The 17,237-nt window shown below is 38.3% G+C and overlaps 1 protein-coding gene across 2 annotated transcripts in view; it reads right to left on the bottom strand.

The window, feature by feature from the left end:
• ALCAM (activated leukocyte cell adhesion molecule) overlaps positions 1-17,237 on the bottom strand; it is a 186,084-nt gene that overhangs the window by 20,661 nt on the left and 148,186 nt on the right. Inside the window, exons 7-14 of one of the 2 annotated variants that reach the window (XM_046658818.1) lie at positions 16,529-16,656; positions 14,880-15,012; positions 11,385-11,497; positions 9,127-9,262; positions 8,881-9,014; positions 5,964-6,096; positions 4,046-4,084; positions 3,640-3,757 (exon numbers count right to left, since the gene is read on the bottom strand). In XM_046658818.1, the coding sequence (XP_046514774.1) occupies positions 3,640-3,757; positions 4,046-4,084; positions 5,964-6,096; positions 8,881-9,014; positions 9,127-9,262; positions 11,385-11,497; positions 14,880-15,012; positions 16,529-16,656 (934 nt within the window). The remainder of the gene's footprint in view (positions 1-3,639; positions 3,758-4,045; positions 4,085-5,963; positions 6,097-8,880; positions 9,015-9,126; positions 9,263-11,384; positions 11,498-14,879; positions 15,013-16,528; positions 16,657-17,237) is intronic. The other variant, XM_046658819.1, reaches the window with a different exon arrangement.

Below are 17,237 nucleotides of genomic sequence, written 5' to 3'. Positions count from 1 at the left end.
AGGATTTGGAACTCAAATAGTAACACGTAACTTCCTGCAGAGCAAAAACAATCTTTAGACGACATGATAGAGAGAAATGGGGCAAATAATATAAAATAATCATTGAATTATCTCTAGTTCTTTGATGTCCTCCTACCTGGTAAACAACCAGACGTGGAGTGGGCTTAGTCAATTAATGCCTTTTGCCTGGACCTGTCAGTTAATACACTACATGGATGGGAAATGATCAGGATCATCTGTGCTCATTATCAAAAATCTCCAATTTAAAAAAAACTTCCAGTGAGAAGTTATATGATTCAAAGCAGGAGAGGAATCACGAGTGTTTACTGTGCAAGGAATATGGCATATCACAATGCCAAGCACAAGTGCTAAGCGTTTCTTGCTGCAATTCTCCATACTTGAAGTAGATATAAAACTGTGCAGCTCCTATTAATGGAATGGAGACTGTGCCTTAGCTGAGGAGCCACTATTTATGTTAGCAAATATACTCTTCAATTCTACTTGGGCATAAGAGATTGCTTCTCTCATCTCTCGCCAATGACTTTTTAAATTGTCAATGCAAAGAATTCCCCCTAAATGTTGCTCAAACTTTACTGCTTTGCTAGCTGTATCGCTGAGGCTTTTCAATAAAATGTTTGTCTCATAATTTAGTTGTTGCCCGAAGTTGTTTGCAACAATAGGCGACTCACTCAGATTGTTGATGGTATTATTTTGCAGGACGGCAAACACGGGGCTATATTTCTTTAGGTATCTGGGAAAAGTCTGGACCATATCTTTATTAAAAATCTCTCATATCCATGTAAAATGGTGACAAATTAGCCTAAGATAGAAATGAAACTCTCATACTGATTTGTAAAATTTAAAGAATTATTGAGAAGAGAGAAAAAAAGGAGCATATAGTATACCCAAAAATGGCCTTACGGTTCTTAACCTGAAAGCTCTTATTATGAATCTGCACTTACCCTGGACAAGCAGATTAATAATAATTCATATTTCAAAACTGCTGGCTTATCTCAGAGGGCACTAGCAAGAAATAACTAATCAGGAAAGCAAAGCACTTAGAATAAACCTGAAGAATTCCACAAATTTGTAATAACAACACTTTGATGCTGGGGATGAGAATTGCAATTTATTGACGTTGATTACCAAAAATATTAACTCTAGAAACTCGGTGCACTTTTCAATTAAATCACAGTTATTTAGCCTAACGATCAAGTCAGATGGTAAAAATTGCACTTAATTTAATGAGGTACTTTAAAGGAAATGCATGACGTCTTAACCTTTAACCTAAAGACACCATGAAGCCAAGTGTCCAGCATTTATTTATCCATGATTTTAATTTGGATCACCGTATGGTCATAACCACGAAGTAACAAAAACATACACACGCACATAAATTCCTTCTATTCAAAGAAGGACAAATGGTGTCTGATGAGACACTGGCATTAGAATAGGTTCATCAAGGATTTTGGGGGTGCGCCAAGGATTTAACATTCATTTGATCGTAATGCAGACAACTATGGTTTATTTTTCAGCTCCAGTCCATGATACAGGAAAATTTTATTTCCATCCTTTGAAGAAATAAAATTACTTTGGAGTACATCAGAAATCCTTAAGTAAATACAATGGAATACCCTAGAACCCAAGCTGTTGGATTTGTGAGTACCTTCCTTTGGGTAATAAAGCAGGGTAAGATTGTGAGCATCGGGACACTTATACACACAGAAGGAGGACTTCTGTGAGATGGATATCGCCTCTGGGCAACTGTCTGCAGTTCCCTTCACTTTCCTGGTACAGGCAATCTTCTGTATTTTCCATGGAAACAAACCTACATGAAGTGTTTGTATATAAAAGGCTCATTGAGAAAAAGAATACATTTGTTACCAAGTGAGAGTGGGGGCCGCTCAGGATTGAGGAGACTGGTGCCAAGATGAGAAGCCCTGGAGTGAGTGTGGACGTGTACGTCAACCACAACAGACAACACGAAAATTTCAAAAAAGAAAGTGAGGATTAGCGAGTAAGCACAAAGACGCTAAAACATCACTGCCTTCAATCAAACACAATTCTGTCCCTCACAAATTCGTAACCTGCGCTGCGGCGTCAATTACCATTCTCTGCCTTCGTTTTTGTAATGTAAAATATGAATAATGATAGTATCTGCTACACAGATGGAGTGTGAGAACAAGACTGAGCCCCGTACATGCTCACATTATGTGACTTTCAGTTTCTGATCTGTTGCTTTCTTCTGGTGGAAGCTTGATTCAAATATTGCTTCACTGAAATTTCCATCTTTACAGGGTACAGTCATGGATGCTGATTGAATCTGCTTTTTCTTTTGGTTTGCTTTTAACTTACCTGAGCTGTTGAAAGGCCTTATATCAGGCATCAAGAAAATATAAAATTAAGTTCCAAGTTGCCACTAGCTATAAACATCGCTCTGCAAAAACCAATTTTCTCATTTAAAAGGCTGGCGGGTTAGGGGCCAACCCTGTGGCCGAGTGGTTAAGTTTGCGCGCTCCACTGCAGCGGCCCAGGGTTTTGCTGGTTCGGATTCTGGGCACGGACATGGCACTGCTCGTCAGGCCACGTTGAGGTGGCATCCCACATGCCACAACTAGAAGGACCTACAACTAAGATATACAACTGTGCTGGGGGAATTTGGGGAGATAAAGCAGAAAAAAAAAAAAAAGATTGGCAACAGTTGTTAGCTCAGGCGCCACTCTTTAAGCAAAAAAAAAAAATTGGCTACAGTTGTTAGCTCAGGTGCCAATCTTTAAAAAAAAAAGACAAGTGGGTTAAAAACCCATGTTTGAAACCAGGGGTATGCTGCAGAATCACCAATGGAACTTTTTAAAAATGTAAATGCTGGAGCTCATCTCTGCCCAATTGCGTCTGAATTCAGGGTCAGGGCGGGGGCAATGAGGAATACTAGGCCTGTGTTCTGTTAAGATTCTCATTGGTTAATCAGATTTTCATTATAAATCACTCTTAGATGATTTGTAAGCTTGATACTAGTTGTATTATTTTGACTCTAATAATTTTTAATCTAAACACCATCTAAATCATTTTTAAAGTAGTCTTGGTACTTTGTCTAATCAATTTTTTTCTAATTCAAGCCAAAATAATGATGATTTTTTTTCCCTGAATTAGATCCTCTTATGGGACAAAGTGGCCTAAATAGAATAGAGGAGTAGCGACAACAAAATAGTTCTACCTCACGAGCAGTTTCACTGCTGGCCAGACCTGTTACTGCAGACAGCTGACATTCCCTACAGGATGTCCCAGCTGCTTTTAATTAATCTCCACTGACCTCAGCCAAATGGTTTAGAACAGCTAACCTTTAGGCAGTATATGCTTTTAAAAAACCCACCTAGGCAGTGAAAAGAAAAGAAAATTATTGAATTCAGACTACTGACTGAGAAAAATTGGGACACATGTGAAATCACACCTCAAGCCATTTCCCCAGTGTTGGCAACGTGGTCACTGTGAGCAGAAAGCAAAACATGATCAGCCTGATTTGGGGGATAGGTCTTTCCCATTATAGAAATGACATGTCCAGCTGGAGTGGGCATAACTGACGCATTGTATTTCCTCCCAGTGAAAATCAATGAATAAGGAAGATCTTTTCCCACAACTTACTTTGATTTCTTCATGTACAGCCAGTAGACGACACCAGCAACGAGGGCAGCGAGGAGTAGACCAACGACGATTCCCACAATGAGTTTCGCCTGGTCGTTCACCTTTTCTCTGTTTTCATCTACAACAAAGAAGAAAATTCCATGCAATTACAGACAATGCCAAGGATTCTTGAAAGAAGTTGATCTAGTTACTGTTTCTTATTAAAAATGTCTAAGGCTCACTACTATGCGTAACATGCAAACTTGTGATTTTAAAGGAGAAAATTTTAGCATTCTTACTATCTTGTCTCATTTGCTATGTTAACTCAAGTTAAAATTGTGGCAGCTAAGAAAATTACTTATACAATGACACTTCATAAATCTGGAGCTGAAAGTCAAGGAAGAAGAGTGGCCAGCATAGTACCTACCACTTATCTCGTCTGCCTCATCGTGTTCTGGAATACTTACTGAAATGAAAAATGTTGATATGAAATTAAAAACAAAACTTGTTGATATATGAAAGTCACCTTTACCATTATAGTATGATGTAATAATACTCAAAGATAAAATATCTCTTCTACAGCTAAGGGTAGGAAAAATTTACATTTAATAGAGCGTGAACTTCCCTACAAAAAAATTAATCTTGTTTTAAGAAAAGGAGAGTAGTTAAAACTGCAAAAGCATTAAGCTACCATAGAAAATTTCACAACTGACAAGCTATGGTATTAATCCAAAATCTATATTAATTTCCCCACTATCTACTTCTTTTTAACAGGACTTTCTCTAAAAGAAACAAGCTGCCACATACGAAATCTACCACACCGTGTTTCTCAACTTTTCTTAAACTTTTCCGCCTTCGATGGAGGAGAATTCATTTTCATTCTCTAGTGTCAGGGTCTTACTACTAGAGACATTCTCAAAGTGGTGGGGGTGGAGGTTAAAACTGGGGGTGTCTCAGAAGCGACGGGGCAACATGTGTGAAGTTCGCAAAAGCCCAGCAAATGACTGATAGTGTCATGCTCCTGGCCCATTTTAAGAACCGCCACTGTGATGGATTCTCACCTCATATTAAACTACATAAATATTCTTCTACGTGCATGGGCCTGCATAAGAACTTCTAGTGATGTTTGTTAAAATGCAAATTCCCAGACCCCTCCTGATATACAGTAAACTGGAATCCCAGGAGGTGCTCGCTGAATTGGAAAACGACTGTATTAAATGTTGATCAAGCTACTACAGTGTCTGGAAAACCACTATTCAATGGGTAAGAACAAGAAGAGAGACTTGTGTTCAGGAAGAAAGATGAATTCTCTTTCTAGGTGGGATGAATCAATACTTGCTGAATTGAATTCTGAGAAGTCAATGCTCCTATTTTAGAGTTAAATTTCTTTTGTTCTTTTCTCTTGTCAATCTACCAGGCTTCTCTATTCCAGTCATAATCTGTTAAGGAGCATTATCTTTTGGACAATTATTTTCTCCTCGCTCCAGCTAATTCCTAGCCAGTGTCTCCCCAGCCTGCTAATGCCACACACAGACGTCTAAGTGACCGAACAAAGATAGTTTGGCGGGTCAGCTGAATCGTATCCAGAACTGAGCCTCGTGCAAGGCCAGTCCTGACTGAAAGTTGACACAGCAATAGGAACGATGACAGAATTGAAGATGATGGATACTTTCAAATTAAACGACAATCGTTTTCAGAAGAAGCTGCTATTGGTAAGTATGTATCACCCTGATTTCAGCATTGACAGATTTTTTCACTTTTTCCGAAATAATCTCGTTTATCTGATTTTTACCTATGATTCGAACATAACATTCAAAGCATCATATTTGAAACTAGACTACATGAATTCTGATATCAGTTTTACTACCAATTTGCTGAATGACTTTAAGCATGTGATGTTTCTGTACAAAAGAAGGGGAGGATAAATACCACAAAGAATTGGAACGCAAAACAACAGATTAAAGGGAATTAAAAATTTCCCAAAGTTCAAACTGTTACAGAAATGTTTTAAGATAATCTTTTAATTATCTGTACTCTGAACATAAAATATGGATTAAATAAGAGCGACTCAGTTCTTATCCTCTGTTGCTCTTGGGCAACATTCCTACATACGGTAAGGTCTTCAACCCATAAAACATGAAATGATTTAACTGTCAAGACAAGGATAGTACAAGAATGGACACCAGGAAGAAAAAAAAGAACCTTATGATGATGATACCACATGCAAAATAAATAAATAAAACTTACCATAATGTAGTACAGGAAGATGGAATTGAAGATTTTAAACTAATGAAGAATAACTTCAAATTTTCTTATTTTTTTAATGCCAGAAATGAAATACTCACTAGCAGAGACATTCAAGGAGTTTACTGTTCTCTCCAGCTGGTTTTCTGCTGTGCAAGTTAATGTAACATTCTCTTCGGGGGAAATGATAATTTTACTATAATACCTGCCATTGATATAAGGAGATTCCTCTGTCTGGAAAAGAAGAAGGAATATGGATTCAGAAATGGAAATGGATTAAAAACATGGGAAAGAGTAAGACTTTGTGAAGCAGGACAGGCGGGTGCTCGGCAGTGCTATCTGGTGTTCAAGGGCATCTGTAAGGTCACGGATAAAGACTGCTCAGGTTTATAACTACAGTAAGGAGGAAAAAGAGTAGCGAATCCGTAATTGGATTTTTGCTTAGGCTTCCGTTGTAAATTCTAAAAATTAAATTAGCTAAACTTTCCTTTTCAATAGATGCTTAGTTAGTTAAAATCTGGGATGATAGTACTTGTCTCAAAATATTTAATTAGTGGTTAATCATCAATTTTCCCTTCATGAACTTATGAATTTAATTCTTACTTGTAAATTGTACACACTGTTCTCCACTCCAGGGGTTAATTCCTTTGTCTTAAACTAGTATATCTAAGTGCATATGTATGTATGATTTGCTCATGGGAAAGTCAAACTGTTTTTTCTCAGTTTTCCTGAGCTAAATACAGAGCACGGGTTCTTTCTCAGTGACTTTCAGTAAGTTCATTAGGTTTTTGTGAGGCGTCAGTGAGGACAATCACTGCATTTAGTTCCTCCAAACATAAGGAACAATTCACTTCAATCTCTTCCCCAGGACCTGACTCCCTAGACCGACTCGACAGAAGCAAACGGGGACGTGCTCTCTTCTCAGTCCCGTTAGACACAGCGCATCCCTAGGGCTGGTCTCCATTTGCTTTCTCCTTGACTACATTGCGAGAGCCTTGAGGTCCGGAGCTTGTCTCACGCTTAGGGATATGGTCCAGTCCCTGGGGCAGGCGTGGGGAAGAGGTATCAGTAGTCGTAAGATAATAGATTCACCATGTGACTGAGGAGGGAACAAATAAAAGATTATGGATGGATCAGCACAAACTTAGTACAAGAAAAATAACATATCACCTAGTGGGCCAGAATCAATCCTTCTCCTTGACAATGAGGAATGGCATTATTACATCTCTCCTCATCGTAACTTCACCTGCTATTTTTCCACTTCCCACTAGTATTTTTCATACGACTTTCTCACTCAGTCTTTTTTCTTACTTTTATTTCTGCAAAATATATTTGCTCATTTCTAGGATGGCCTTTTAAGTCCTTGAATCTTTTCATTCATCAAATATTTATTGTGTGCTTATTTTTCTGTTTTCTATGCTTGCGTCACTAATACCTAAAGGTTCTTTTTTTGCTGAAATTATTACTCAATTGAACTAGAGAGCAAAAAGAATAGAATAAAAGAGAAATGCTCTTTTTTTTGTTTTAACGATTGGTACCTGAGCTAACATCTGTTGCCAATCTTTTTTCTTCTTCTTCTCCCCAAAGCGCCCCAGTACATAGTTGTATATCCTAGATGTAGGTCCTTCCAGTTGTGGCATGTGGGATACCGCCTCAGCATGGCTTGATGAGCGGTGCCACGTCCGTGCCCAGGATACCAACCAGCAAAACCCTGAGCCACCAAAGCGGAGCACAGGAACTTAACTGCTTGGCCACTGGGCTGGTCCCGAGGAACAGTCATTTTTGATGTTAAACCATAGATCTGTGCATTGTCAGTAATTCAGGTGGTTCAGGTCTTTATTCTGAATCCAGAAAACTCCATTTGCTTATAGTTAAGGGGCCCAGAGCCTCTTTGCCCTGGTCGTGCATGCTCTTTTACTTGCGGGTCCCGATCACTCTTAACTAAATCAGAATGCATTTGCTTCAAGTGTGCCCACTCCTTTAGAGACCTTCCATACTTGGAGTTTTGCAAATACATATGCATCCACCATAGGAGAAAGAGCCAAAATTCACTTTGCTCTGCAAAATGACCTTTTATAGCTGCACCAGCAGTTCACCTTCCCTGGACAGAGAAAGGGTGGATATTTTAATTTAAAACTAAGCTTCAACTCTGCTTTATGCATGCCTCCTCAGATTTCAACTGGCAGCACAGAAGATTCAAATAATCAAATGGCACCTCTGGGTGCCCCTGAAGAGTCCACTCAGTGGTCGCACTGAGAAGAGGGACATGAAGACTGTTGCAGAGCAAATGGAATCATAAGTAAGTCAGTAACCCAAGCAGTCTGGCAGTTTAGTGGGATTATAGCTCTGAACCCTTAGCAATGGGCCAGATTCTCATCTTTTTGTTCGTTTGTTAAAAGGAAAACTACTGGTAGTGTTCATAAGTTCTTAGCCCTTTATTAAAATGCCCTGACAGAGGTACAAACATTAAGGTTTGGTTTACGTCTCCTTTCGTTCACAAGGAAACATCTTAGACTCTCTATATTAGTTAGCCTTATTCTGGCCCTAGTCCTGGCATAAACAAGTCAGACCTTATGTTCACAAACAGTGACTGTTCTTTGCAACCCCACTGGGCCCAGTTTTAGAAGAAATATCCCTTCACATGCACAAGTAAGCAAAGTAATGGAGGCCACTTATACTCAGATGCTTAAGTTTATGACGCAAGAAAGTGTGTACCTTAATGTTTTCATCACCCGAGTTTCAGGAATTAATGATCATGGATCAACATCCAATTTACAGTCTTTTAAAAACAGATACTGACCACAACATAATGATTCTTCCATTCTTCATGGCCCTGGGACTTAAAATTTCTCTTTGAGCCATATTCTTCATTTGGGAAAATTAAGAAGTTAGCCAAAGCTTCCTCTGAGAACATACTGCAAATTTCATGTCGCTAGCAAGCCAGCCTACAGTTTAGGGACCTAAATAAAAGCCCACATTGGACCAAGTGCAGCATATAACAAGAAGACAAATACTTGCTTGGTTTATGACGCTTCCACTGCCAGTAATTGTCCACTGTATAGCTGGCTTCGGAAAACCTTCCACATGGCAGATTATGGTTTTAGACAGTCCACTGGGATCAGTTTTCTTTGTCATTTTGATTTGAGGTTTTCCTAAAATATCATTATCATTAAAATAAGATGTTGAATGAGATTATGAAAGAAACTAGATATCAAATTCTCAAAGAAAAATTGGAATTGGTGCCCAAGTATTTTATTTTATTACCTTCCACAATGAGAGTCAATGACTCTCTTTTCTTTAGTCCTTCAACTTCCTGCAGAGCCGTTTCACAGACATAGTTTCCAGCATCCTGATAATGGAGACTAGAAAATGATGGGCTAGATCGAAGCCTGACATTATCCTGATTAAATAAAAAGTTAATTACTTTGCATGGCACAATTATAACTCTCAACGTATTTATTAGATAATAATTAAGCCTAAAATTATTCTTCTGGGTCTAATTAAAACGTAAGCTTCTTTGTCTTAACTTCAGGTACTTTCAAACCTAGATTTTCTTTTTCCTTTGTAGTTTTAGAGTTAGACATATCAGAGTTTTATCTCAGACTCTTCCGTTTACTGAATTTATAATTTGGAACAAGTTCATAAAATTCTGAGATTTGTTTCCTTATTTGTGGAAATGGGGTGGTAATCTTACTATATTGAATTATGAGGAGTTAATTATATAAAAAATATAATGTGTTTACAATAAGGAACATTTTCAGTTGATACTAACTACTTCTTGTAATAAATGTAGATGCAGGAGGATTGACGGACGTTGGAGACTTGTGCTATGTAATCAGTGATGGGTATAAATGCCTGAAAATCATTTTATAGGATACAGTTATAAGACAGGCATCAATACATAGCCATAGCAGTTATGACAAAAATTGCTTTCTTAAGAAACACAATAACAGATTACTATCCTAATTTCTATGAACGAAGGAAATGTAACATTTAATTTTAAAAATCCCTTGATATACAGAAAACAATGCTATTTTACTAGGAATTGAAATACTCCTAAGTAGACAACTAAACACAGCTCTAGATCATGTGGTCTTTGTCCACTATGAATTTTTTCCACTCCCCATCAACTAACCAATGGCCAGGTAATAGTGGTCAGCGCTACTGATGTTAGGTATTCAATTAACAACAGAGACTGCAGTTGATGTAGAAACTGGTTTAGGCACAGTAAACTTAGTTTCTCTAGTCCTATAGTAAAACACACTGTGACTGTTCCTGTGATTACTGAGTAGTCTAGTTGCCTAAAACTTGTCTAGCTTTTTGACCATTGACCACCACAAATATATCAAGTTAAATATGCAGTCTTCAGAGTGATATCCTAATTACCAAGTGAGCAAAAGTTGTGATGAGGCTGTGGTTAAGAGAGTAAAACAAGAAACTGAGCTTTAAGAGTAAGAGGGCAAGTAGCAGAGGATCTAGCATTAAAAGTGATCAAAAAGCAATACAAAATAATTTATATTTTTATCAAGAAGAAACTCTAGCAATAAATTTCTCCACAACTTTCTATAAAGACAATTCTTGTCAACCCCTACATTCAATGGTTTGTATGTATGAGTTCTGCCAACACATCACTGGTTAAGTGCTCTGTTACACGCCACACACTGGGTGTTTAGAAAGACTAGCCAAGACTAGGGAGTGGAGGGATTATAGCTACAACCTTTCCTTTGGTAATAACCTTGTCTCAAACCACCAATTACCAAGCCTACTTTCTCACTCTAAAAAGATAGTAATGACTGAGTCCCCAGGTAACGGCCCACATTCCGGACAATTACAAAAACAGAAGCACTCTCTCAGGAAATACCAACTAAGCTTCTCGTATGTTCCAGGTGTTCCTCTACAGCCCAGGGATGACAAGAGATCTCCACCTTCAAGGAGCTACTAACTTGCTGGAGCCTGAATTCAGAAACTTCAGACCCACTTTAGCAGAGAGGAGGAAGTTATGTGACCAGAGCATAGTGTTTACACTCAGTAAGGCTGAGCTTAAGTCTCTGTCAGTCATGAACTTTCTGACTTCTCTCGCCTCAACTTCTTTATGAGTAGTGTAGGGAAATAATAAATAATTTTTTGCATATTTCGCAGGGTTATTGTGTCATGTGAGAATACTGTGGGTTAAAATACACTGTAAACTGTTAAGCCCTGAAATATATAACCGTATACGTGTGTGTGTCCACACACAAGTTTGTATGTGTATAATTACTTAATATACACACATAATTAAATTAACATCCCAAACTAAGTTTCAGAGCATCAATTATGGATGCCATTCTGTTGTTGAGTACCTCTAAAATTTCATTGTGACATGATTGATTTATATTATTATATATAGAGAAAGAGAGTATGTGTGTGGGTGTATAAACATATTACCCATGAGTATACTTATTTGGATATAATATAAACTACAAAAGAAATCTAAAAAGGAATCAGTCCAGACAAGGGAATGTTTACCAAGGAACATTACTTACTTTCATCCAGACCACAGTTGCGTTCCTACTAGCAGAGATTGTGCATGACACAGGCAGGGCATCGCCAATCTGCTTGGTCACTTCCCCACTTGGGTTCAAGGACAAATCCAAATCTGTGAAGCAGAAAATCTGCTTGAAATGTAAACTCCAGGAAAGTAAGATAGTCAAAATATTTTGGAGAAAAAAAGATGAAAGAAAACAGAAATCCTTTTAACTGCACTTGAAAATGCAGACCTGATTTCTGGGGCTGAAATAACTGAACTGTAGCATAATCAATTAGTCTAGTGTTTTAAGCCAACTTTGAGACCAGTGTGGACAAGTGAATGGCCAATCTAATTGATTATGCATTTATTTGCAGTTAACATGATTGATATTTTGACTGCATGTAATTATTCCCCTAGGGTCTATCACCTTAAGAAAAAAGTTCTTAAATCACTTCTGGAAGAAAATGAAGAAAGATCATGACTAGGTAAATATTGTAAAAAGAGTTGGTAAGTCATAATGTGGGAAAATCAAGCATATTTAGGCAGCAGGCAATAAACTGAAGAACCAAGAGATAGTGTATGTTTCCCCAGAGAGAGTTGACTATAGTAGTTAGATATCTTTAAAAAATGTTATTCTATTTCTCATGCAGTTGAAATTTTAAATAAGATCTGTTAGGCACACTGTTAGCAGATAATATTTTTTAAAAACAGAGTATCAAAACATCTAAGGATGGAAAGTCATTTCTATACAAGTCTAGGGTCATAGTACGATCTCTATGAGGAAAATTTAATTCAATTGGACATTTATTGTACAGCTACTATGTTGCAAGCATGGATGAGCGATGCAGAGATGAACCATGAAGGTCAATGTACGATCTTTGAGGTAGAGGTTAATATGTGCTCAATGAACTACAATACACAGCAGCATGAAATCAGCATCCAGGAGCAAACATGCTATAGAGTAGGAGCTCAACAAATATTTGCTCAAAGACTAAGGGAAGGGCCACAAACAGAGGTACAAGCAGAGACTTCTGGGAGTGTGGAGAACAGAACCAAACTGGGTCTCCAAGTGGTAAGAAAGGCTTTGCTTAGAAGGCAGTATCTGTCTGCAGCCCCTGCAGGTTGAGAAGGACTTTGATAAGTGGAGACACAGGGAAGCCTTCTGGCACACAAGCAAAGGCAGAGAGCTGAGAGCTTGGCAGGTTCAAAGTGGTGAGTAATCTGGTGTGAACGGTGATAACCCATGGAAGATACACCTACAGAATTAGCTGAGGCTGGACTATCAAGGACTGTGCCTGTCGTCCCTGGAGCTGAGACTTTCCCATGGCAGTAGAGATTTGCTACTGCACCTTGGGCTTCTCCTTGGTTTTACCCGTATAATGGCAATTTGTTGATTGTTTGCAGCATCATTTTTCATAATAGTTTCTTCTGCTAGGCTCTAAGCGCCATGAGGGTAGCGACCACGACTTGAGTTGTCACTGCGCATCCACAGAGCCTGACACATGGGAGGCTCTCAAAAATGATTGCTGAATGAATGCAGGGAAGAAGCACGCTTTCTCAGTTTCTCACTGATATTAAAATATGCAGTGTCACATACAAAAGTTGAGTTTCCTCGGAATATTTCGGTGAATGATACTTAGATGAGAATTTTATGCAGGCAAGTTAGAAGCTTTATGAGCTGGACAGTTAACTTGCCAGTGATAAGATATAAGAAGTGATTTTAAAGGCTGAGGATGGACTTTGGAAGTTCTGATGAAGAACCCACAGTTGCATGAATTGGGGGAGGAGTAGCAGCTGTTTCATCAGCAACTATGGACGTGTGGGTGGAAAGCAAGGGGCCTGTTCTATGAATGAGTGCAAGGATGGAGAGGTGCTTCTCTAGCCATCTTCCCTTTACTCATATGCAGAAAGGAAACAAATCTTGCTTTTGGAAAACAAACAAGCAATCAAGGATAAATTGGCAAAAATAGAATTTTTAGGTTTTCATTTCATGTAATTTAGAGTAAAATCTCGACAGTGATACACAGAAGAGCCCTCTCCTTTTAGGGTCCTGGGTAACTAGCATCTCTTAGACATAAGCACATCTCTAAGTAGGATTAATGGTTATTAGTCCAAAGATCTTCTGAACAATGATGTCAGAGTTATTCCACAGGCAATTCTATCTTCTGGTTATCTTCCCTTACTTCTCTGTTTCTCTTTTTCATGGAAGCGGCTGGATAAATGGTCCCAAGACTGACTGGTCCTCAGAGAAAAAGCAGCACTGTTGTTATCCTGAGAGGTCACTACTTTCTCTCTAACTAGCCCCTGATGACAGACACTCAGGTTTGTGCAACACGAATATGGAGCAAACAGAGAAATGACCTGGCTGAGGACATTTAACAGTCCACTGTTTCTATAGGGCTCCCCAGGGCATGCTCCTGACATCAGACACTCAGAAGCAACCGTCTGGTCCCTCTATTCCCCAATGTACCTCCTTGTATTTCCCTCAAAGTTTTAGCTCCTATGCTACATGTGTTCTAAGCATTACGGGTAGAGTGAAAGATTTAGAACCAATTTCTTCAGAATAATTTCTAAAGGGTCTTTCAATTTTGAAACAAAGGAACCCCTCACCCTCAATGAGATTGTAGTGCATCATGTCTAGAGGAACTTATTATGGTGAAACACGTCTAGAGGGGCAAAGCACTTATTAGAAAGTTTGGCCTAGCCCTCCAAGTAAGGCTGATATTTGTTTTCCCCAAAGCACTCTGAATTCTAGAGTCATGAGGGAGCAGTTCAAATTAGTTTCCCGTTTCCATGATGTATCAGGTACAACAATAATATAGACTGTCAGGAATTACAAAATAAAGAACTCAAGTAAAGTGTCTGTTTTCTAGGTATATCTTTTTCTATTACTGGAGTAAATATAACTCTTGGGGTATCTGGAGATCAAAAGCAGGTTAAAAGTTAATAAAAATGTATGTGTAGGGTGATCTTGAAGTTCTCTTTCCAGAAATTTTCTATTCTTCTCTATAGAAGCCAATACATGCCTTTTAGTGGTCTCTACATCCTCTTCCAAAAGTTGAGTCTACAATAACTTTGTGTTGCTTATGTTTGGGTGTTAATATTATTCTGTAATACTAATACTAAAAAGAAGCTTAATCTGAACTTTCCTGGGCCAAATGCAAACCTTGTGAACTTAAGAATATCTAAATATTTTCCTAAAATACTAAATGAGTTCTTTCTTTAAGATTCACGTGAAGATTTTGTTGATACCACCAAGTGAAGACATTGAGAAGGCAGATGGAGGTTTAGCACTGCCCAAGGTGCTGTCACTAGATCCAGGCAAGCTTTCGATATTGCAGTGCAAGTCTGGCCCCAAGCTGAGCTTGCTCTGAGGTTCTTCAGGGCTTCTACGAAACCAGGTTATTTAAGAAAAATAGAGCTGCAATGTATTTGAAAAGATAGGCAAGTCAGACAATTAGAGGCCTTTGAAGAGAAGAGGCCTTTGATAAAGAAGAATACGGTGACTTACAGTGAACGGTGATGGCTGTTGAAGCAATCATGCTTCTTTTGTCTATCAGAGAGCATTTGTAGTCCCCCGTGGCATTGCGCCTCACATCTGTCAACGTGTAAGTATTTGAGCCTCTTATTCCTTCAGGCTGTCCCTTTGGATAGAGGCAAAATGTCAGATGATTACACCTGGTGGCTATAATGAGAACAGTTGTATTTCTTGATGAAAATGGCCTTTTCTCAGATAAGAAAAACAGTGAATGTGTTTCTTTGATTGGACAAATAAGAATACAGTTTGTATTATCTGATTCCTGGAAAAGCAATTAATATTTTGGTTCCAAGGAAATTGAAGAGCTGATTAACATTGTACTGATGACATCTATTTTATTGAAAGCATGGCTTGAGTTTGAGGTTTAAAGCAGATTTTAAAAAAAATTTCCAATATTTTATTTTTATATTTATGCCTTGCCTAATTTGACAAAAAGATTTGAGGAAGCTTGAAAGAAAACAGCCATATATCCAAATAAAAAGGAAAGAAAGGAAGGAAGGAATGAAGAGACGGAGAGAGGAAGGGAGGTAGAGAGGGAGAAAGGGAGGAGTAGAGAAAAGAATAAGAAAAGAAAACAATAACAAACTGAGAATAAAAAAATGTAGATGAAGTAGGAGTATATATTAACAAAAAAAGATAATCACCAGGTATTGTTGCTAAAACCATGACACAAATTTGGGTCTGTCATCACTGATAGTCAAGTTGGAAACTTAATTAGTTTCAAAATTTCATTTTCACATGAGATACAAACATTATGTCAATTTATTAGGAGAAACAAAGTTTTCTGTCAACATTTCAGTCTAAAAGAAATTACTTATACTAGTCTTCTGAGTGATACAGTAGATGATATTCTTACACACCACTGAGAGCTGCGGTGGATGACAGTTGTAAACAGCCCTGCAGTAAATGCAGTGGTGAGCTGTCTACGGCTGCTCTCAATGGAAGATTATACCAAACTCAAACCCAGGGAGAGCTGCGGGAGAGCAAGCAAGCATCCTCAGACGAGCTCTCTCCTGGTCTGGCTCCACGTCACTATGACATCCAGAACACACTCTAGTGGAATTCTCCAAATTATCCTCTATATAGATCATTTCTTTCAGCTATGCTACTGATAAAAGTTGAGGAACTGACCCTTCAAGACTATATACAAGGGCAAGATGTAGCCCCCAGCTTTATTCTATCAAACTCAATATAATGTGCAACAGCACTGTCCCTGTTTCAGGTTCAGGTATGTGTTCAAGGAGCCACCATAGGCAGATTTAGAATCCACATCAGACCACTTGCTGTCATCATTCTTCATTTTATAGTTACCCGCTTCTGAAGAGCAGATTCTTATAGTTTATTTGGATAATAAACCTTGAGTTTTTCTAATTACGGTTTCCTGTGATCAGATTTTTTTTTCTTTCTCCTGAAATCTCTTAACATTGAGAAAAAGGCAAGAGTGATGGCAGACGCCGAAACAGCTTTCAAAGGACATCCTACAGGTGTTCCTCGTCCCCAAGAAGAACATCCTTTTTCACTTAAGCTGCCCAAGGACACACAATTTTTAATGCCAGCCAGCTGCCAAACAAAAGGGCAAAATGATAGTAGTCTAGCTCAAGTAATAATCCTTAAGCACTTACTGGTAAGTAAAACAAAAACTCCTGAGGAGGAGGGTTACCATTTCCCAGGCATTTAAGAGTGATGTTGTCCCCTTCTTTGATGGCATTTTTTGGTGGCAGCACTTGTATTGTCACCTGCTCTGTAGGATCTGCAAGAATCACAGACACAAGTTAACCATTTTCGTCAAGTACCAAATTACTCTGTACATACAATGTAAATGACTAAATTATACACAATTTTCTCAAGAAGCTAGTAATGGTAATTACTTAAATGTATCTTTTTATAGAAGGATTGAAGTTAATAGCTACTTGCTATAGCAAGTACTAATCTTAGAGCGAACTACAAAGAGATCCTGTTACATAAAAACCAATTTCTTCTTAGGAAAATGTCTTTAACTGAGGCAGGAATGACCATAATTATTTTATGGTAAAAGACCAGTAGGAACATTCTCACTGTATGATTTCATTATAAGGACATTTAACTATATTATATGAATCTTACAGTTTGGAAAGACTGGATCAGCTAGCAAAGTAGCTAAAGCTATTAGGCACCCTGTACTCCTATTACATAATAATACCTTACGGTAAATAAAAATAGTCATGAACTAAACAACACCAGCAAGACTTCTGGCCTGCAGGAGACCAGGTCTGCTTTGAAAAAGATGAATCCCATGAACTGAGTGAGACCCTTAACACAATCAACAGGACTGCAAGTGTATTGTAATTCTGT

Source organism: Equus quagga, chromosome 4, assembly GCF_021613505.1.
Source record: "Equus quagga isolate Etosha38 chromosome 4, UCLA_HA_Equagga_1.0, whole genome shotgun sequence".
Classification (NCBI taxonomy): Eukaryota; Metazoa; Chordata; class Mammalia; order Perissodactyla; family Equidae; genus Equus; species Equus quagga.
This window is presented reverse-complemented; position numbering and strand designations above follow the sequence as displayed.